Source organism: Thunnus albacares, chromosome 24 (assembly GCF_914725855.1).
Source record: "Thunnus albacares chromosome 24, fThuAlb1.1, whole genome shotgun sequence".
NCBI lineage: Eukaryota > Metazoa > Chordata > Actinopteri > Scombriformes > Scombridae > Thunnus > Thunnus albacares.
The window spans coordinates 7,830,268-7,853,632 of record NC_058129.1 but is presented as its reverse complement, the minus strand read 5'-3'; the positions used below and the strand labels follow the sequence as shown (position 1 = coordinate 7,853,632).

At 39.3% G+C, this 23,365-nt stretch overlaps 2 protein-coding genes across 3 annotated transcripts in view; both read right to left on the bottom strand.

The window, feature by feature from the left end:
- The window catches only part of LOC122976235 (interleukin-1 receptor accessory protein-like 1), a 301,394-nt gene extending 286,099 nt beyond the window's left edge, over positions 1-15,295 (bottom strand). For both annotated transcript variants that reach the window (XM_044344602.1, XM_044344605.1), the window contains exon 1: positions 15,201-15,295. The gene's annotated coding sequence lies outside the window, so the exon portion shown is untranslated. The remainder of the gene's footprint in view (positions 1-15,200) is intronic.
- Positions 7,525-23,365, bottom strand: part of LOC122976236 — a 38,531-nt gene continuing 22,690 nt past the window's right edge. Inside the window, exons 6-8 of the mRNA XM_044344606.1 lie at positions 22,384-22,441; positions 8,054-8,156; positions 7,525-7,679 (exon numbers count right to left, since the gene is read on the bottom strand). Of these exons, the coding sequence (XP_044200541.1) occupies positions 8,094-8,156; positions 22,384-22,441 (121 nt within the window). The 3' untranslated portion in view covers positions 7,525-7,679; positions 8,054-8,093. The remainder of the gene's footprint in view (positions 7,680-8,053; positions 8,157-22,383; positions 22,442-23,365) is intronic.

Sequence of the window (23,365 nt, the reverse complement as noted above, 5' to 3'; positions counted from 1 at the left end):
TTTTGTCAAACTCTGTGATAGATTAGAAAAAAGTAATGAGGTCGAAGGGGTGAGATTATGTGACGCGAATACAAATTGTGCGCCTATCCACTGAATCAGACTGAAATGTACATTCCATTGAAATCTTGCAGTTATTGAATGCATTTCTTTTTCTCTGGCATTGAACTCTAATTTGACACATAAAGGATCACACTGCATTCCCTCAGCAGGGAAACACTGCACCCATCGCTTATTTAAAGTACAGCTTCCAAATAACGGAGCCATTGTGAAACCAAACTAACATAAATGACCTACAGTGGCTTTTCTATCTCACTTCATCAAGAGTGATATGAACACTGATCCAGTCAGCTGGGTCCATTGTGTTAGATGCTGTTCCAATTGCCTCCAAACTAGTTCCCTTTGTAGAGCATGTATTGCCTCTAGCATTTGGAATCCATTCACCATTCAGAATAAATGAAATAACATACTGCAAAAATATGTATATACTATTGTCATGGCTTCTTCACTCATTTTTTAATGATATAAACAAAAGTCTTCAGGTTGATAGTAAATACGAAACCTGTGCAGGTGCTGAGTATAGAACGGGACATATTTTCTGGTCCAGAAGGTGACAGTTATGTAAATGCAGCGTCCTAATCTGTCAGTAGTGCTCCTCAAAGATTGATATTTTGACAGCATGACAGACTTAAGCCTTCTATTTTTGGGAGATAGCTTCAACTGTCAGAAACACTGACTGAACTGTCTTGCATCAGAGGAAAGATTATGTTTTAGGGCATACTCTCATTTAAGCTTAGAGTTTGATTGACCACAGGAAAGGCCTTTCATCAACTGGATTTGGGCTGCAGGTAATAATAATTGTCATCATTGATTAATCTGTAGATTGTTTTTAGGTTAAGCAATAAATAGTTTAGTCCATGAAATGTAAATCTTTAGATTCCAGAGCCCAAGGTGACATCTTTAGATTACTTGCTTTGTTCAACCAACTGTCCGATATCTAAAGACACTCAGTTTGCAAAGATAACAATACATGATCTAAGTAGTTGTTGATTTTCTGTCGGTCGATTCATCCATTAATTGTTTATTTCTTTCAGCACTACGTACATTGTTTCTTAGAATTAATTTAGTGTTAAAGGTTTAATCAAATCCTTTCACTAGAGACATTTTGTATGTTTTTTTCATATACTGCAACTTAAATAATTTCCATATCAGCATGAGAGAAAACCTCTTAATCATGTACATTTATTTCCAGCAGTGCAGTAGTTTCCAGCCAGTTTTGTGTTTCATTTTTTTTCAAAAGTAACATGACAGGTAATACAAATGGCCTTATTTCCAGGTGCACAACACCCCCTGCAAGTTTAACAATTAATGCAAAGCATTTGACAAACTACCCTCTCAGTGAACTTCTGGCAGAGGTGGGCTTAGCACAAAAAAGCCATTGAATACTTTGAGTGCACCGTCTGAAGCAACTTACAGAACAATTCTGCAAAATTTGCAGATTACTTATGCATTAACTTACAATATCTTCAGCATTAAAGGATAACAGTAGCATTTTTATAATGCAAAGTATGTCTACACTGGATGGAAGACATTTTTCTATAACTACAGTCTACATACTGTACATATCCATTGGACTCAGTGTTCACATGTGCAGCAACTGACTAAATGTTCCCGGAGGCGGCAGGCATCTGACCCAATGATGGCCCTTATTCTCCTTAGCAGATGCAGAGAGTGCAATCACTGCTCATACAATTACTACTCCTAACAGTGCACAGTAAGCCACTGGGTTCAGATTCTGTCTAAAGTGTGTCTCAAAAATATCCCCAGAGCTCTTCATTCAGCCTCATTCTGAAATGAAGGAAATCTCTCCGGGGGTATTTTAAGCTGTCATATTGGAAAATAATGTATGCAAACTTTGAACCTTGAAGAGATGACATGGAGATATGCAGCTGGGTTATGGCTAATATTATTAACAGTTACTACAAAAAAGTCATTTGACTATTTGAATTTTCATCAGGGAGATAGAGTAAATACTATTCCAGTTTCCTGCAGCAGTCTTAATATAGACTCATTTAAATAAGGAAATCCACTTTGACAATAAATATAAATCCTCCCTCATCGAGCTTTGAGGGATTCAGGGATATTTTGGGCTTTTATGGCCAGGTTCTCAGGTGGAAAATACTCTGATGGAATGAGGGTTTTCTCCTCATATTATTAATCAAACCAACAATGCATCCAAGGAAGCCAGTGGCGCAGAATGTACTTTTTTTGCCCCTCAATGACACTCTGCTGACCAATTTCCCATCACTTGCTCCAACTCACCCCATTTTGAAGAAGCAGCACACTGACTTTATTACCGCGGCACTGGCAGACAGGGACTCATAAAGCTGACGGGTGTGATAACTCGTCCCCTACCTTGTCATGGCTCGAAGAGGAGGATGGAACAAAGGTGTGATGTAGAAGGGCATGAAGCCATCATCCCGCAGTGTGCTCAATGGGTTTTCCCAGTGACACCCTGTCGCTCCAGATTTAAGGACTGAGGGGAAGGCCCAGACAGTGATGGGTGATGGAGTGCTGGCGATGCACACAGGGCCGATGTACCGTGATGTTTACGTCTCGTCGTGCACATCTTTGAAGAGCAGTTCTCTTTGACTGAGGCACTTTTAAGGGTCCGGTGTGAGAAGGGCATTGCGGTTTTCTGACTCTGTTTCTTTTAAGCCCTTTTTAATCTAGGGAGAGATTTCGGTATTCATTTTTTATGTTAATAGTATTAATATTAAATCATATCATAAGATCATGCTTATTTAATGTGGACACCAACAGGTATCTTCACCTGCTGAGTTAGATAGTATATACTGTCCACCTCTTCTTGAGTTTGATCTCAAATTCAGCGCTATAAAAAATAAATCTGAAAACCTTTACATACTCTACATAAAGAATGTGCACAACAACAAAATAAGCAACCTTGGTTCCGTGTGTTAATGCAACAATTCATAAATTCAAAAACCATGCATACGCCATTTCCCACAACAAACTGGTATTTGTACAAGAAGAACGAGCGGTGAGAATGTGAACACCAAATGCATACATCTTGACTTAATGCAAACTTCTGACATAGTATGAGTGTGATACAGTGAAGTGGAAATGGAAAAATAAGGTGAGAGAACAAATCAAATATGTAACAGCTGTTTGTTTTTGTAGGTATGATGTATGATTTTTTTTCAATAAACTCACCTGGAAATGTAAATTATGCAATAAGTCCTGTAATCTAAATGACAAAATAGGTTGTTTGGTACTGCCTTTATTTCTTCTATTTTTTGTGTTACGTTCTATTCATTTTACACATTGTGAAGCACACATGCTATAACGTAAAACATCTTTATAACATCTGATGATGATTGAGATACAGAATGGCTGTGATAACTGCTAGTTTGCAGAAGTGTATGTGATGAATTGATGTAGGCAAATGCAATGGCTGCTCTGACACTGCTGAAGTGTGGAGCAGACAGAGGCATGTCTGCAAGCATATAATGGCTCTCTCTGCAGGATTGGAGATCAGGCTTATACATGTGCACACAATTAGTGAATGAGATTCATAAAACAGTCACATATATGTATGGCTGTATAAATCTGATGCAAGGCTGTATAAATCTGATGAAAATAGTGTGTATTTCTGTGACTGCATATATCAATACAGAGTTTTATACATCTGCCTCAGAAGTAACCCAAAAGACTTATACGGTATTGCCAAACTATTGATTTTGATCCTGACTAATCGCTTTATAAATAAACCTGATGTGTGCGATTTCGGAGAAAGGGCTCTGAGTTACTGTACAGGTGAGAGTATTTTGAATAGCTGAGCAGTTTAAGAGGTCATCACTGGTGGGAGGCTATCATCTTGTATTCACAGCTCTGTAAGTTTGCTCGGGGGCATTGCCGACCTCTGCGCTGACACAAACTTATTGCTGGTGTAAATCACACTCCAGCCACACACCACTCCTGCCCTCTTCCCATGAATATTTAAACAAGTATACATACACACCACGCTGCCTTACATTGTCTAGAATATTATTGCTTGCCTGAAGTTATGTGTGAATTATGCTTTTGTCTCATAAAGTGCAACTTTGGACATTTTCTTTTACATTTTATGTATATCCAGACACATTTTGATGACATTGTAGATGAATAAATATCTAAATAGAATACCCTCATGCACATTATGTTGTTTTCTCCGCGAGGTTACTGGGGACACTGAGAAGTGACGGGGTGTATCCACACTAATGCATCTCTGCTCACAGACAGATGACACACCTCCAGACCTATCTGTTCATTTACCTCCACAATCAAGATTCACAGCTCTATTTTCCACTGCCCTGTTTGCCAGAGGTGCTCTGTTTTCTTCAGTGTTAAATGAATTAAATGGGCGGGCTGCCAAAAGCACGGCTCATTCCACATACCAGATATAGCAGCATGTCTGCGTCTTGGGTATGTATAGACAGAAATTTTTAGTGCATTCATACGTTGCCTGCGGCTGATTCAAAGTGATGGATTTTGGTTTCAGAGCTCTGCACCATGAACTCTTTTCTTAAAAAGGTCAAGATCAGGGCTCTTAACTAACTTTTTTCACCATCCTCCTGGAACCATCCCAAAATACAGTCTAAGCTGTCCCCAAATGAACATGGACCATCCCGAATTTAAAATCTTTGTTTTTCTACATTATCATTAGTTAAAATCATTCAAAGTGACCTTCTGACATAAATAAAACATTACACAAAATGATTAGATGATCAATCATCAACCTTATTTAAATTCATCCGAAATGATTCGATTAGAGACTAGAGGTAAATCAGTCAAACCACAAACAAAGGATTCTCACAAAGTGAGGAAAATGGATGAAATGAAAACTGCTTTCAAGAAGCAGAAAACTTTTACCTCTGAAAAGTATGATGCATAAAATAGATCCTGATAAAACATTTTAATGGAGCTTGACAAGCTGCTGCCGAGCCAGCAATGGGGTGGGTCCAGGCCTAATTAGTCTTGGAACTGGGCTCTTTTGGTCCTGCAGCCACTACTCCACCACTTGGTGACTGCTTTCTCTGCATTGAATCACTGTACATGAGGGCCATGTGCAGGAGGAAGCAGTAAGCATCTCGTTAGACAAGCAAGGCCTCCAGTCTGACTTAATTCTCTTTATGCTGGAGAATCCACACTCACAGCATGATGAACTCATGGGGAACACTTGTGGGATCTCCACTATGACCTTCATATACTCAAACTGGTCTTCCCTTCCAACAGCACCCTGAAGTAGCCAACACCACAGCACCTGGGGTTTGAGGTGCCTGTAGTGATGCTGAATGTGGACTTTCAGGTCAAGCCACTCTCTCTTAGCTGCCGCTTCAGAAGTAAAGTCCCCACATGCTGCAAGGATGGTCTGGAAATCATCCATGAATTCAATGAGCACAGCATTGACAAATGTTGCTAGTTCAGCTGTGTCTTCTGGCCAGTTAGAAAGATCAAAGAGGGCAGAAGTTGCCTTCAGAATTCCTGTCTCCAGATCCCAAAAGCGTGCTGACAAATCTACACAGGATGTTGATGAGGCAAGGTAAGGAAATTTTATTTATATAGCACCTTTCAGACACAAGGCAATTCATAATGCTTTACAAGGGCATAGAAATACATGGAAAATAAGACATTAAGAAGACATTAAGGTTGCATTTAAAAGACATTAAAAAAAGAAGACAAAAACATAAAAATAGCATTTAAAAGACAGTAAAAGGGCAAAAACAAGCAAATAAAGCAAATAAATAGTTTAAGATGAAGCCCTGATTCAAATGAGCTGACAGTTTAAGCAGACCTCAGATACTCAGGAAGCTTGTTACACAGGTGGGGAGCATAGAAACTAAAAGCTGCTTCGTCTTGCTTGGTTTTGATCCTGGGAACATTGAGTAAACCTGTCCCAGATGACCTGAGGGGTCTGGATGCTTTGTAACGTAAAAGTAAGTCAGAAATGTATTTGGGATCAAGACCATTTAGTGCTTATAGACTAGTAATAGGATTTTAAAATCTACCCTTTGACACACAGGAAGCCAGTAGTGATTTAAGGACCAGTGTAATGTGTTCCATTTTCTTGGTGTTAGTGAGGACTCTGGCAGCAGCATTCTGAGTGAGCTGCAGCTGTCTGATTGATTTTTTTGCTAAGACCTGTGAGGACACCATTACAATAGTCTAGACTGCTGAAAATAAACACATGAACTACTTTTTCTGTATCTTGTTTAGACAAAAATGTAATTCTTGCTATGTTTTTTACGGTGGTTCTAGGCTGATTTTATAATTGTTTTTATGTGGCTGTTGAAATTTAGGTCACAGTCCATAACTACATCATGATTTCTGGCTTGATTTGTTGATCTTAATGTCATGGAGTCAAAGTAAGCACTGACTTTTAATTGTTCTTGTTTGGAGCCACAAACAATTATTTCTGTTTTTTCTGTGTTCAGTTGTAGAAAATTCTGGCACATCCACTCATTGATTTGTTCAATGCACTTTTTCAGCAAATGTAAGGGACTGCAGTCATGTGGTGACACTGTTATGTAGAGCTGTGTGTCATCTGCATATGTATGGTAGATGTTGTTACAATGTTCCATAATCTGAGCAAGGGGGAACATGTAAATATTGAATAGAAGAGGACCGAGAGTGGACCCTTGAGGAACACCACATGTGATTTTAGTTTGCTCAGATTCATAATTGCCAATTGACACAAAGTAGTCCCTATCCTGTAAATATGATTTGAACCAATTTATCACAGTGCCAGAAAGTCCCACCCATTTTTCCAGTCTGTCAAGCAGTATCTTATGGTCAACCATGGCGAATGCTGCACTGAGTAATATCCAGTAATATCAAAACTGAATTTTTTTTTTTGACACGTCACTGCTCAGATTAATTTCTTTCAAGATTTTCACAAGTGCAGTCTCCGTCCTGTGGTGTGCTCATAATCCAGACTGAAAAGCATTGAAGAAATTGTTTGGCACCAAGACAGCTTTGAGTTGCTGAAAAACAACCTTTTCAATGATTTTTCCTAAAAAATGTAGGTTTGATATGGGCCTGTAGTTATTTATTACTGAGGCATCCAAATTAGAGTTTTTTAAGTGGTTTAATAATTGAAGTCTTCAAGGCCCTTGGAAAAAGGCCTGACTGAAGAGAACTACTGACTATTTGTAGTACATATGATGCTTCACAGTCAAAAACATATTTAAAGAAGTGTGTAGGATGAGTGTCAAGGCAGCAAATAGTTGGTCTAAGGTGTTGGACAATTTTTGTCAAGGTTGCATAATCTAGGGGGTGAAAAAGTGATTTTATGCTGTGGCACAGGCAACATAGCCATTTTGCCCGAGATGGAGTTACACACTGTTTGTCTTATCCTCAGTATTGTATCTATGAAAAAAGATCCAAAGTCATTGCATGACTTGGTGGAGAGCAGTTCGGGAGGGACTGATGCTGAGGGGTTTGTCAGTCTGTCAACAACAGTGAATAGTGCGTGCATTATTGTTATTTTTATTAATAACATGGAGCTGTAGTGAGTTGAAGGTGGAATTGTCCATTTCATTCCTGTTGAGCTGGACATTCTGCCAGGTGTTTCCAGGTCCAGCCTCATCCAGTACCTTCTGTAGCCTTTGGCCTGGGTTTGTCTGAGTTTGTAATAAAAAAGAAAGAAAGAACTTTATTTTACTCTTTACTATTGTAATCCATAAAAATGAAAAACTTTCAAAGTATATTATATTGCAATTATAATAATAAATATTTGAAATGTGTATAATATGAAATATTTACTATGACACTGAACATGTGTGACCTTCCATATTGCATAGGCTTACATTATTCACATTTAAAATATTTCTTATTATAAAATCACAGCACAACAGTTTTTCAATAATATAATCACAAGTTACAAAATATCTTTACAGTTTTTCATATTTAGGGCTCATATACAGTAAATACCAGTTATAGCAATTCACATAGAAAATAATAATGTTCAACAATTAACAAAATAAATGTTACTGACCTGCATGGCTACAAGTGACAGTGTTTTCATTTGTAGTCCATTACAAGACCATCTGCAAGGTTAGTCCATCCCTCTGAAACAGCAGGCTGAGCTGCTTCAGCTCCTGAAGAATGTCCAACACCAAGTGAATGAACATCACCATCTTGTACTGTGTCAGGGACTGATGAATGGAACATGCTGTCCCTTTCATTACTGCATTGGCCTCCCTGTCATTTGGAACACTAGCATGGCTCTCAAAGTGAACCAGGGTAACTTTGAAGTTCTTCATCAAACCTTCCAGAGCCCTGTGGAAGCCATCTTGTCCCATCAATGTTGCCTGATTTGACCACATCTATGCCCATGGCTTTCCCCAGTGCATGGAGCTCATGGGAAGCCTTTGCAGAGTGGGAGCAGTGCTTGTAAACACCACTCAGTGCCTCCTTCAATTCAGCCAGCAGAGGCACTTATGTGATACTGTCAAGTGCTGACAGCTCCAATCTGTGAGCCACACACCAGATTGGTACAAGTGAGGGACACAGTTGTTTCAGCTTGGCTGCCACTCCATTGCAAAGCCAACCATCCGGGATTTCAGGTCCTGCTCTGTCAGGGCCACATTCCTCAAACCAACAAGTATGGCGTCAAGGATGCCTTGGTTGTGGACATGCTCCAATGAAACAATGTCCACAAAATGATTGACAGGTTTGCCATCTTCCACATATGTCACATAGACCATCTCCTGGTCCTTCATGGAATGAATCAACACTGGAATCAGACATGACAGAGAAGAGGTGTGTGTTCTTTAGTTTTTTCACCAGGTCATCCCTCATAGATCGACCTATGGCCTGGACAAAGGTGTGACAGGCATTGTCAGTCTTGTACGTGTTGCCAAGTACAGACCATTTTCGAGATGTAAGTCAACTCGGTTTGGAAACATGGTGAAGGGTGCTTCTTCTCTTGCCACGAAGTAAGCTATATTGAATAGCTTAATCATCTTTTATCTGACAGTCTCTGACATACGTTGTAGCACACAAGCCATGTGTGTTCTGCTTGGGTTTTCTTTTGCAGGCTGAGCTCCCTCACAGTCAGAATGAGATGTTGTTCTGCTATTTTCTTGGAGTTTTTTTATCCGTATTTTGCCACCAACAAAAAGGTTGTTCCCTTTTGCAAGACTGGGAAAAACACAACAGCGTTTGCACAACATCATGCCCGTCCCTGCATCATATTCAGCAAATGGCACGGTTTTCTTCCACTCTAGCAACCATTTGCGTTTTCTTTTTGCCTCATATTTCCTTGAGCTTGAGGCATTTGAGGCAATCCGCAAATAGAAAAGTAATAGGTTCACTATACAGTGTATAGCCTACAGTATAGTCACATGGCTTTAAAGAAAATACATCAATTTAACTTAATCAGTAGAGAAGTGATAACCTTACTATATTCATTCATTGATTTGTACTTAGTACTTATTTGCTAGTTAAACCTAAAGAACAAGATTCATATGATGCAATAGGTTTGCCAACAAATGCATATGTTTACAAGACACTACTTACACACTCTTTTTGTTTCCCCTGTCAAGTACACACACACACACACTCTCTCTCTACATACAGCGAGAAACTGAACAGAATGAGAGTAGGCGGGGACCGATTTCTGTCACACACATAAACACATACAGACACACACATATCAGATCATGGTCACTTTTGAGGACATTACATAGACTTACATTAATTTCCTGGAGACTTACCCTAACCTTAACCACTGACCCAAAAATCAGCTTTTTCGCAATTGGGGACACACCTTAACTGGTCTGAAGTCTGAAATTTGTCACTGAAAGTAGTCTATGACACACACACATACATACACACATACACACACACACACACACACACACACACACACACACACACACAAACACACAGAGCACACCTGTTGGCTTGCTACATGCTGGCTAACTGAACTGAAACTGTAGCTGAACTGAAATTGTCTTGGGACATTGCATTTATGTTCTTCAAGAGACAAATATTACTAATGTTACGGAGTTTTCTAGTTAGCTGGTGTGTCTAATTTGGAGGAATTGGACAAGATAAACTTGTCATGGGGAGAGGGCAACATGTTGCTAAGGACAAAATGGAGAGATCTCATTACAGCCTTATGTCCCATAGAGGATGAAGAGGAGTAAGTAAGTAAGTGGTGTGTTTAATGTTAGTAACATCATTTGAGTTGTTGCAGAATTTTGACTCCTCATAGTTAACATTGCCTAACATTAACGTTATCATCAGCTCACTGTAAATGCAAACATCGGCTGCTGACTCGTTAGCTAGCAAGCAAGCAAACAACAGTAACATTACTGTTAACACCAAACAGTCTAAAGTTAACTGGTAATGTTAACATTAATACTAGCAAGCTCACCTCATAAACCTGGGTTGAACTCCCCTTTGCAGCTGTGGCTGTCATGAGGACAGAGGCTGGTGGTTCAGGGTCTGGCTCTGCTGTTTATTTTCTCAATGTAATGTAGAAAAATTGCAGTATCCCACCACAGGCCCCCACTGCCATTGTGTATCACTCTGACAGTGAATACCTGCAGTGACAGGCATCTGACAGGATTTTACAGGTCTAACCAATGTTCGTGCATGTGTGTGTGTGTATGTTTTCAAAGAGGTTTAATAAGAATTGTGTGTGCTACACAAAACTTGCAGACAGTTTAATTCTCATCACTGTTCATTGTAACATTAGCAGGTTTTTTTTTTTCCAACATCCCAAAATGAATTTACATCCTCCCCAATCCATTTTTTATCAGCCCTGGGACGACAGGAGGTCCTTAAGCTTAAGATGTGTTAATGTCATGATAATAAGAAAAAATAATTATACTGGCTTCAAGTTATAATTACAAAAAGTAGTACCTTTAAATGCCAGTGCAGATTCCACACTCAGATGCACAAAAAAGCTGCAAAAGAATGTCACTGTGATGAGCACAGAAGCTTTTCTAAATGAGCTGCAATAAGCTTTGTGCCTGAGAAATGGCGAGCAGCAGACAGCCCAGCCTCGGCTCTGCATGACTGGCTCCGTCAATGGCAGCATACGGAGGCCCGGCACTGACCAGGTGGCTCTTACATCTGGCCCATTAGCTCTAAACCACTGCAATGACTCTCCACGCCACTGAGAGCCTGTTGAAATAATATCATCAGGACCTGTAAGTGCTGAAGGCCGCCTTGGCCATTGCTTGCTCAGAAGAGCGAGTCAGCCACACTCTGAATCCGACCAGTCAGCTCCTAGAGACGGTCATTTCCTGAGTGGAATATATTGCAAACCTCTGCAAGGAATTTGCTCAGGTTTAGGCTTAATACACTGATACAGTATGGATTTGATATATAAAGTAGTGCTGAAAATTAATTTAATTTGATAAATGATCATAATTTATAAAGTAAAAAAGCCAGTTCCAGCTTCTCAAATGTGGAGATTTGCTGGTCTTCTTTGTTTTATATCATTGGAAATTAATTGACCTTTGAGGCTGAACTGTTGATGGAAGAAATTATAAGAAGGTATATATATTAATGCATAATCTTGGACTCTGAGAAATTGTAATGGACATTCATCACATAGTAGACATTTAGTAGATTACAAGGCTAAGCAATGAATCAAAAAATTATAAATAGGATAATTGTTGAGGAAAATAATGATTGCAGTCCTACATTAATGAGGTCAAATGAACATTCTGGGTTTGGTACTTTTGGTTACAAAAGTTTATAGTTTATTTCTATAAATATGCATTGCATGTAGCTAATGAAATATGCCATCTTTTAAATATTTCATAAGCCAAATATTCAACACTTACAGAAAGTTTTATTAGCATTTTAAAATGCAAAACAGCAGCTGTGCATCTCTGACAACAAAAGTAAAGTGACAGTCAAACTGCAGAAGCTGAACTACAACAACTTCAGTACACCTTTGTGGTTTTCAGATCAACAGCATAAAGCAAAGATGTTTTTTATGCTGCAAAGATTCTGTAGTATATTTTACTCAAACGTAGCAGCTGAGTTTAAATAATAGATTTTTTTTTGTCTGGGACCTCAGCCGAGATAATCTAGAGACACGTCTGTCTCTCGTGAATTTTGTGTCCCTGTCAGGTCATGGTAGTTAACGCTAGCAAAGCGGCCAGGTCTTTGGCCTTTACTTTCCAGTCTCCAGTCCCTTGACTCTCAGGGACAAACCCCCACCTCCAAAAGCATGTCTCTTGCCCTGAGCACTGCACCAAGTGACACATTCTATCCATCAACTGCTGCGCTGCAACATACGAAGCAAAAAAGTGCAGGGATGGCAAATTTTTCATGCATATGATATTCGGGCAACAGCACATCCGCCTACGATAACCCAGGAGAGCGAAAGAGGAGGGGGGTGGGGGGCTTTGAAGATGGATTACCAGATCACGTCATGAGAAAGAGGCTGCTATGAGCAAGCAGCAATTTCAAGAGAAGGCACTCAGAGCGAGTAGAGTGTGTGGGGAGAGGAATACAGATGCTCATTTGGTATGAAGAGTTTATTTTCATGTCAACAGAAGAATACTGTGTATTAGTGTTGTCAAATACTTTAGACCCCAAGCTAAAAGCCATTCTCCGTTCTCATAAATAATAATAAAAATAGATGTCACGGCCTTAAATTTGAAATTATAGAGCCACTCACATAAGTGGTGATAACACCAATGAATTTTTGCTTTCCCCTATTTGGTTTTAGCAATCAATTTTCTTACAGCTAGGCTACATTTGGCATGTTAAAAATCTTCACTTCAGCACTGTGTTTTATGACTGTAATTCTATTTAGCGAAAAATTAAATGCATAATTCAGGGTTGAAAAAGCTGCCCAGTTCATCTTACAAAAGGGAACACAAGCCAAAGAAACAGAAATGGTGATCTGTTTATTGTTCCTCGATTTATTATGACTGATACAGCAGTGACAAAGAAGTTAGGCTTGAAATGTTCTGTGTTTCTCCTGCTGGCAACTACTCTGTAAAAAACAAATAAGATTAAAAAAACTGAGTTTTTGTCCTTAAATGACAAGGGCTTGCTGATGAAGTTGCTCCTAAATAAAGAAGGACCAGCATAATGAATGCTCAGGTCTCACTCTTGCCAAAAACTGCATTACAGTGCTCCTAATGGTTTCCCTCGTCTGATTCAAACTATCTGTGAACGTGCTCCCAGCAAAAGTGAATTAAAACCCCCAGAGAGGAATTGTGGGAGGGAATTGCGGTGTCCGAGTGTGGGGACAAAAAAGGCCCAGCGGATACATGACCCCATTCACAAAGCAGGGGTAGGGGTGGCCATTATCATAAGCTCCCTGAAATGAACGACAATCCATCACACCCAAGGTGAGCAGCTCTCACTTAGCAGCGCTTTCCATCTCAAGGACAGCATGTGGGTGAATGCACGAAGATGGCACTGACAGCAGCAGGATCACACAACTCTATAATTTTACCGACACTAGCACTTCAACTTCATGTCCTTTGAAAACTGCATAAAATATGTATATGCATGTATTCCCAGAATTAGTTCTGGACATTGTACACAACCTCACCACATTTCTGGAAATGTGATTTCATGTTGTAGGCATGAATAACCTGAAGGCTGCTTGCTTTCCACATATGAAGGGATTATATAGTGACTGAACAGGCCATTTAAATGTGGTTGCCAAATGAAAAGGTTAGGCAACCACAAAAACTTTAGTTAAATGGTTATTTTCTGACCTATCACGGCTATGGACGGTGCTGAAAATTTCATCACTTAGAGCTTTATGTAGCTCTAATTAAATAGGAACAAAGTTATCTAAAAACACACACAGACAGAGCCCAAGGTTGAAGCCAGAAAATGATTAAAACACATCCATTCAACACATTAACAGTCAAAGTGCAACGGAACCTGCCCACCTCTGATTTCTGAATGTCCTTGAAGTCACTTAAGTTGCCTGACCAAGACAGAGACTATAAAGAATAGGCTTCATGATTAAGCGCTTTAGTCACCTGCTTGGTTTGTAGACTATTTATTGCTCAATAGGTTTAGAAATTAGGGATTGGCTCCCAGAAAGACATGAGTCCAAATTGCTCTGTTGTTCAAACAATGACATAATACCAGGTTGCACAGTCTGGGACGCACACTTTCCTAGTTTATTTTCATGCAGGACCTTAGCTGTGCAATGGAGGGAACAGTTTAAATGTGTGGGCTCATTTTAAATTGGATGATGTGGAAGATTTTAAATAACCTTGTTTGGCCTCGGTGTTGCTGTCTCTCCCTCTGGCTCCATCCTTATTCATGCTTCTCAGTACTTTTCTATTGTGTGATAACTGTGTGCCTTATATTTACATTTTACATTTACAATTTTCCCCATTGATGGAGATTGGATATGTGCCCTGCATTTCATTGGCGCTGGCTTATTCAAATTAAACTTCAATATATCTCATGGTTTCGTTTTGAAGGAATTTAAATCTAGCAGCACTTATTTTGAGAGGAATTGCAATTAGGGCATCGTGTCTGGGGTGTCTGTCTGGGAGAGAAGGGCAGTGATGAGAAACTCTAGTTTCAAATATTAACTATATACTAACTATCAGGATTTTTTACATTTTTGAGAGAGCAGTGTTGTATGAGACATGATTTTATTGTACCAGCGATGACTGGACACTGGGCAAGCTCGATGGACCGAAGATGGAGAACGCGGCTAAGGATGCAGATGATGGAGGGTGATGATGTGAAGGGGGATTTTAAACCTGACGAGTATGAAGAATTTGTGGCAGACAACAATGTATTCAGAGGCCATCCCTGCCAGAACCCTGATGTTTGTCATTTGAGTCAGACAACTACTGCTAGCTCAGCAAGTGAAACCCCTGCAGCTCATTACAGCACACTGAGCCGCTGTAGTTTGTCCAGTGAATCAGACCCCTGTAGCTCATCCTTTAAAGTTGGCCCATTGTTTAAAAAATGTCACCTCAAAATACACCTGAGCAATCCTGATCCACTACAGCGATCCAAAGAAGTGAATAAGCCTTTCTGTTGGGCCTATATTTCAGAGTCCTTTGGGAGTTGGATCACACCTGCTCCTCCTGTATCTATTTCATTAGGTTTTCTCTACATCCCCAGTCAAACTCTGATATAGCCCCAAGGGAGCATCAAGCAAGAATGGCACTCACCAAATGCATGTATCTTCCTCAAGGCAAGTGCTGAAACAGCGTTGTGAAGATGTTCTGTCTTCCTATGATGTACATGTTTCTCAATGATGTATGAATTTCCTGTGATGGACAAGAACCATATAATATACTTAGACCATGTCTTTTTCTTTTCAAGTTTGAGTAAATCCAAAACCTCAAAGTTTCTTACCTCCCTCAATGACACTGATGTAAAAATCCCTGCACTGAATACCAATCAGGAGAGTCTCATTCTCCAAATACTGGACAGTTAAGGTGGTTTTGTGTTCTGCGGGACAATATTAAAATAAAACCTTAGTATAACCGTGAGCATACAAGCACAAATATTTTTTGACTCATTTCACAGGGCCTTATGGCAACTTCAAAACCTGATAATAGAGGTCTGCACAGGGCGGGCTGACTCCGTCCCACCAGACCTGCAGCAGATGTTGGCAGCAGATTTCTTTCTTTTTTTTTCTTTTTCTTTTTACCCTAAGGCTGCATGTGTGCAACTTGTAATGTGCTGGAGAGTCTACTGTTTGTGCACAAAAGCCCCAAACTGCTATTTGTAAACACGTGTCACACTCAAACAGCATTTATTGGAATCTTTTATAGAATTTTTCAATCAGGACTCAATTTTGTGAAATGTGAATGGTACGTGGTGCAGAATACAGATTCTGAGTGGCTGAGCAGGTTCAGTGGATCATTATAGTGGAATGTGTTCTGCAGAAAATCCTGCAGATTGGGGCAGCTGGAGCACAGAAAGCGGCAGGAAAAGATAGCAGCGTGGTTTTCAAAAGATTAAGGATAGATCTCTAAGTACGTTGTGAGGACGAATAAATCTATTCTGCACATCAGCCCTAATTCCAACACACATACATATCAAACTTATTTAAAATATTCCCTTTACAAAGAAATCTTATTGCCAAGTAATGCAGTTCTGTACAACTCAAATCAGATTTGGAACCTCGAAATAGCTGAAAACAATCCAAAATCCTTCGAAAAATAATATTTTCTTGCTTTTAACAAGTTTCAAATGTCAGTCTCAGAAAAACAACAAAACAAGCTAGGAGCCTTACATCTAATATTCAAAAGCTAAAACAACAAATCCTTGGCTCCAGTAATGACTGTGTTTTTACACAAGGGTATTTTACTTGCCACTAGTCACCTGTCTATATCTCTCTTTTGCTTGGACAGTGAAAAAGACAATTGGGAATTTCCATAGGAAGCAATATTAAAAATGACAAGGAACAAAGATTAAAGCCAACAGTTAGCTTGAGAGACAGAGTATAAAAGGTTAAAACAGAGTTTACTTGATCATTAGGCGAGCTTACGGTTGGCAACACGTGGGCAGGATCAGGCAAACAGTTGTAACACAACTGACGGCAGCATGTATGAAAGCTGGCCTTCAAGGTAAATGAGATGGCTCAGCTGCTAAAGCTCTTCAGACAATCTGACAAAGGGTCTGCAGAAAATGCCACCACTATCTCCTAGAGAAGCTAACGAGCTAATTAGGAACAGCTGTGCAGGCAGGAGGCAGGTAAACAGCAGTCATGTGATGTGAGGACGCAGACAACCTCACTGAGGGCACATAGTGGACAGGTGAGGTATTATATTCTCTCAAGTTTAAGACCAATCTAGCGGAAATGTTATGACAAACCTTAATTTGTTTAATTAGGACTGGGTGGGCAGTAACAGTCTAATTTTCCCACTGTTAACTTTTGTTGCACCAGGACAACTTACCTCTACTATTTTTACTTAGTTTATGGACTTTGGTGATTTAGGATGGAATGCAAAAAAACAAAAAAAAAACAAGAGGACCACAACAACAAACAATAAAGCCACGTGTTGTAGGTTACTTTCCCACAGTCAAAATGTAAGTAAACGGATAACAAAGGGGTAATTATCAGCAATTTATCACATTGCTAGTAGTTGATGGCAAGACTTATTTAGCTACAATTCACAATTTTGAGTTACCTGTGCCTTTAAGGCCTGCTTTTATCTTTAATGAATATCCCTGTACTTGAGCCAAAGGGAGGGACATGCCCAATCGTTATTCAAATAATCAGATTTCACTCCATATTATGAGAGAGCATTAAGGGTTAAATCACAAATTAATGTGCATGTGAAGACTGGTGGGACTTACCCCTTTTAAGTCCCACTCCAATGTGATTTTCAGATTTTATTAAATCACTGTCACATTTCACTAAAAAGTAATATTTCAGAGCTGCTTTTTAATAAAAGTCTATACCACTGGGTGTAGACTGGCTCACCCCCTGAAGGTGGTGATAGTTGTTTTATAAAATCAGCAGACACACCTTACGTTCAGAACTTAACTTTATATTTTAATTATCATAGCAAATGGTAAAGGTCAAAGTGAATTCTTCTCATATATCTTGTCTATTTAAGTCTTGATCCTGTCTTAGATATGTTGTATACATGTGGTGAACTAAACTAAGCTGAATTGGGATCTTTTTTGTTGTCCATCCTGCTCAATTTTACAAATTTTAACAGACTCCCAAGAAGGTTTGAGAGAAACACATCAGACTTTCAATGAGAAAAAACAGTTTTTGACTTCAACAACAGTGTAAGGCTGTGTATACTCATTAGTCTAGTCAAAAAAACCCTGTAGTTGTATTGCACTGTATTGTCATGCAATAGTACTTTGCTGTGATCCAGACTCAGAGTCAGACACCCCCCAAAAAGCAGCTTGAAGCTTGTAAATCTCAATCCCAACAGAACATTTCTAATCAAGTTTACTCTGTCTGTTTGTGTCTACATTGTTTTGCCAGAACAACAGAGCAGCGGGGTGTCATGGTGATTAAGGAGACCGCCCTTCAACTGGAGGATGCTTTGCTCAGGCCCCCATGTTGGCAAGCATCTGTCCTGTCGTGTGTTTCTGAGCAACACAGTGAACCCCAACCCGCTCAAGGGGAGGCCTGTTCTCTTTGCCACCTGGGGAGAACATCCATCACGGTCTCACAAACTTTGGGGAAATGAGCATGTACTCTGAAATGAAGATTATTTGCGGTTGTGCTGCAATTCGATACATACTATACATGCACATCAGGAAAATGGGTTTTTTTGGCTACTTCTTTTTCAACATATCCATATTTCTTCCACCCTCAGCTGTGGTTGTACCACATGAAAAAGTGACACCATCAAATAGTACAAGAAGTTTGATTATGTGAAACCCAGATTGAGAATTTCCCCAAAAAAGGGACAATCTAATTAACTAATTGAAAACAAAATATTGCTATAGCAACTGTATCTGCAGCATCATCATACCAAACAGTCCACCTGAGACAGCTTTGCCTAAATAATTAGAAGCTTTCTTCAAATGTAGAAATCATAAAAAAGGGATAAAAATCAGGCTGATCTGACAGGGAAAAGAGTGATGGTGGCTTGTTAATTCATAATTACCCTGAATTAATGATTGAGTGAGACTGAGAGGCACGGGGCATATGGAAAAGAGAGGGCTGCAGATGCTCCCCAGCGCCCGGGGGGCTTCTAGGAATGGGAGCAACTCAGTGCCTTGTCACACACAAACACGCCTGTATGCGTGCCCATAAGCATAAACACACACACACACACACACACACACACACACACACAGACCATCCAACATGAAAACATCTCTGATAAGGAAATAGTTTCAGTTTTATTCAGCATTCAGACCACATCAGACAATATTTTTTTTCAGTTTAAATCTTAGGGGTTTGGATGCTGACAGCCCCGGGGAACTTAAATAATGAAAAAGAGATATTTACTCTTCCCTGGCCAGTAAATTGCAGAGGAAATGCCTAAAATTGAGTTCCTCTCCTTCCCTTCCCTTCCCTTCCCCTTCCACCCCTTTCCTTTGTCTTGACATTGCCAAACATATCAATCCAATTAATAAAAAAAATGAAAGTTTATCCTTGAATCGATCTTTGCTGATTTACCTAGAGTGCTTTCTACTTGAGGTACTCAGCCATTCACTCCATATCTCGTAACTGGATCGTAGCAAGGTAAACAGGAGCCACAAGTATAAACCGCAATTGAAATGAAAACGACCTCCTCTGAGAAATCCCCCTGATGCCTCGAGCGAAGGCAGAGGGTTTCCTTTTCTTTGACCAAAGGATTATCTGGACAAGCCACAAAGAAATCTCTGTGGATTCATTTCTTGGTCTGAGAATATTGCACATCCTATCTTCTGACATACAATATAGCCAAGGGATGCTGGAATAAGTGTCCAGACCGTGGCACTGTGAGCAGTGTCTAACTGTCTGCTATCAATATGTACAGCTGGCAAAAAAAGGCGAAGAAAACCCTTTATCCCTTGACAATAAAGCTGGGAATAGATGCCTTGCTGGTATTTTGTAAAAATAGAAGATTGCAACCCCAAGAAACTGCATGCATTCAATTTTTGTATTATTTATGCTCATAGAATCAGGTGTGGATTGGGATTTAGGAATGGCTGCTGGCTATTTCTGCTTCTTTTGTTTTCAACTTGTTCTCCAGCATCAAAGCACGGACATATAGTAGTTCATCCTAAGAATAAAGAAAGTTAAAAAAAATGTTGGGTTCTCAAAGTTACTCTCTTGAAAGAAGAGCAGCTTTGAATACTCAATCTAAATTGTACTGTCAATTCTTTTTCCAAGTTTTTTTTAGAATAGTGTCCTCATTTTTACTCAACATGGAAACACTTTATTTTCTTTGACGATCAGTTTGAATTCACTTTTCAACTTTCTTCATGAGTTTGTCATGGCTTTAAATAGCACAATACCCATGAGCTTCAGCCACTGTAGTAAATGGTAGTTTCCAAATTAATTCCAAAATTTACCCAAAATCATCACAAATTTTAACAGTTGTCTCTGTCTCTGCAAAGCATTATCTTTAGCACGTTACTTCAAGCTCTGTGATTGGATGAAATGCTCCTCACGAGTCCCAGTTAACTTCTCTCTGATGGTTTAAGTGGGAGAGTTTCATGTCCATCCAACCCTTGCCCCAACTGTTTGTTACTTAATAGTATCTAGAACAATGAATTGGAAGCCAAGACCTCCCACTTTGTAACTCTGTTATTTCTATATAAGGTATGTATGTGTTTGTACTTGAGATTGTAAGTATCATTTAGACAGTAATTGGATGTATATTAAGACTACATAATTTGAAGATATCATCCAGTTGAAAAGAGACTAACTTAACAGACTCAGTCCATGTTGGTACTCCCCACTGATAAAACATTAAACCTCTAATAGAAAGCACAATCACAATAACTCAGGTCTGATCCTACAACCTGGAATCAACTCTAATCTACAACTCTGCTCTCTAGCGAACTGTGATTCATGGGAAGGAAAATTTAGCTTGAAGTAGTTTGAACTGATTAGACAGAGCAGAGAATGAAAGAGTTGAGGGTACAGATTTGTGAATGAGCTAATCTTCCTGATTGAACGTGCATTAAGCTTCATTTAGCTGCTATTGAGACAGAATGACAGAGAGTCGGTGGTGTGAATTCATGCTTAAACATTTAGCCCATGGGCACTGAGGGCTAATTCTGTTTTAGTTACACATGCTTCAGATACTTGACCACTTACACCTTCAGTCTTTTTCTGCTTATGATAAAAGTGTTTAAAAGCCACAGCATTAGCAAAATGAGGGGGGTGGCAAAGTAAATTTCCAGTGTTTGTTTTATTGCTGGATTTTACAGGACTTTTAAGCTCTGAAATGTGTTGGTCTTAATGGAAATCTGCATTTAGCAACTGTACCTGAGGGTCACTTCTCTGACTCATCATGCTGCACTAAAGAAGAGAGTTGAGCTGTTCCTTTTACTTTCCTCTCCTTCTCTGACTACCTTACTCTCTGCTGACTTCACCGTTACTGCCCTGACTGTCTGCAGCTGTGGAATGTGCTGCATTGACGCCATGTCAGCAGAAACCTCCCATGATTCCAACCTGAGAGCACAACCCCACACCACCAGCTTTGTTGTCACATTAGACGAGTAGAAATGTATTTTTTAGAAAGTTATCTTTTAGCTATTCTTTTAACATGTCAACAAGTGAAACCAGGTTAAAAAATGTATAGCTATCACATTTTTTTTATCAGCTGAATCAACAGTATTCATGTTAATATTGGATTTTATTTAGATGTGACTGCTAGTTTTGCAATCATTTTTTGAATGTGTTTTAGGACTAATTCTTTTAACCTTGTGGGTGACACTGTAGAAATTCCCGATGTATCCTATTCGGAATACAAGTAGAAAAGTGACGTGAATGCTTTTTTCACACTCAACTGGTCATAACCACTGTCTGTATTATAGGGGAGAACTGGGTCGAAAGTAACACAGTGATTTTCTCTGAGCATGGAGTTTTACCCCAAAAGCTTGTTTTGATTGTAGTAAGTAAATTCACTCTAAAAATGACATTTGATAATTATTTATTAAGATAAATAATATAGTAAATGGTAAATGGACTGCATTTATTTAGCGCCTTTCTAGTCTTCCGGCCACCTACTGTGCTTTACATTACTTGCCAACATTGACCCATTCACACACACATTCATATACTGGCAGAGGCTGCCATGCGAGGCGCCAACCTGCTCATCAGGAGTTTCTCATCATTCACACTCACACTCACACACCAATGGCACAGCCTTTGGGAGCAATTTGGGGTTCAGTATCTTGCCCATGGACACTTTGACATGCAGACTGGAGGAGCCAGGGATTGAACCACCAATCTTCCAATTAGCGGATGACCTGCTCTACCTCCTGAGCCACAGCCGCCCCCATAATATGTTTGTGATTACATATTAAAAAGGACACTATCAGACATTTTTAATAAAACCCTACCCCAACCCCTGTTTGTCCTAAATGACGGATCAAAAGTAACAATGCACAACTTCTATTCAAAGTCAAATTATACTGAAGTCATTCCACATTTGTACAAAATAGCACCTGGTATTGATAAAACACGAGTTGTTGATTACTATGGAAATTAGTTTCTGTCTGTAACATTATATTTAAAAATGACGTTTATCTAAAAAGTGTTACGTACTTTTGTCTGGTTCTCCCCTATGACATGAACACATCCTACAACCTCTGCCAAGACCTTTGTTTTATAGACACTCAAATCCTCTGTAAAAACAACAATTGAGTTGAATAACTCAAATAAGATACTTCTATCGTTCACATGAACGCAGATGACTTCAGGCTTACCTCCTTTTTTCCCCCTTGGACTCCATCTTCAGAGAGCTCATCTATGTCCTCTTCCCACCTGCACAGAGAAGAGTCTATTAACACCGCTTCTCTAACACGCTGCTGTGTTGATACTGGGATCCCAGTTGTTTTGTTTTTTTCTGGGCAAGGCCATCCTGACTAAAATAGGATGGCTTATATTTTAATAGAATATGGTCTCAGATGTTAGCTGAAAATATTATCTCTAGCCTCTGATGCTGCAGTCTTGCAGGAAATAACCCTCATCCCTTAACCTCTCTGTTTGATGATACTTCTCCTACCATACTGCAGCGTACAGTATATATTTGCAAAACTCCCATGTCACCAAGTGGATAAAATGATTTTTCAAACAAGTTACTTGTCCTGAATATTAACTGGTTATTTTCTTAAGTTATGAGTAACTCAGTTAAGTTCCTAAGAGAAAAAATGCAAGAGAGGACGCACAGGAAATGTACAAATGGCTTGCATAACAAGAGTGATTGTGCTGGTTTGAAGTTGAGATTTGAGAAAGTACAAATGGAAGCACAAACAAGTCAAGATTGCTCAGCTGAAGATACAAATTTTATAATATGTTTAGTATCAAGAGTAGTAGTAGTAAGACATAAAGGAGAGAAAGGAAATTAAGTACAGTAAAGCCAAAACAAATCGAACATTTTTTATACCCTTTGTATCTTCAGGTCATGTTTTGTCATTTGGGCATCATTTAAATTTTAATGTTAGTTTAATGAAATATGGCATTTTAAGTGGGGCAACTCATTAGTTATTAGGACATGAACTTGACTAACTTAGAGGAGCAGCTGAGAACAGATGATAATACAACTGAGGATAACAGGACGGCCAAGACTCTAAAAGAACAGCATATTGTCCTCTTTGCAGTCTTTCACAATCCCAGTTTCACAACTTTATGGCCAGTTTCAGATTTGGATCAAGACTGCCGTGATGTGCATTTGCCACTGATTTGTCA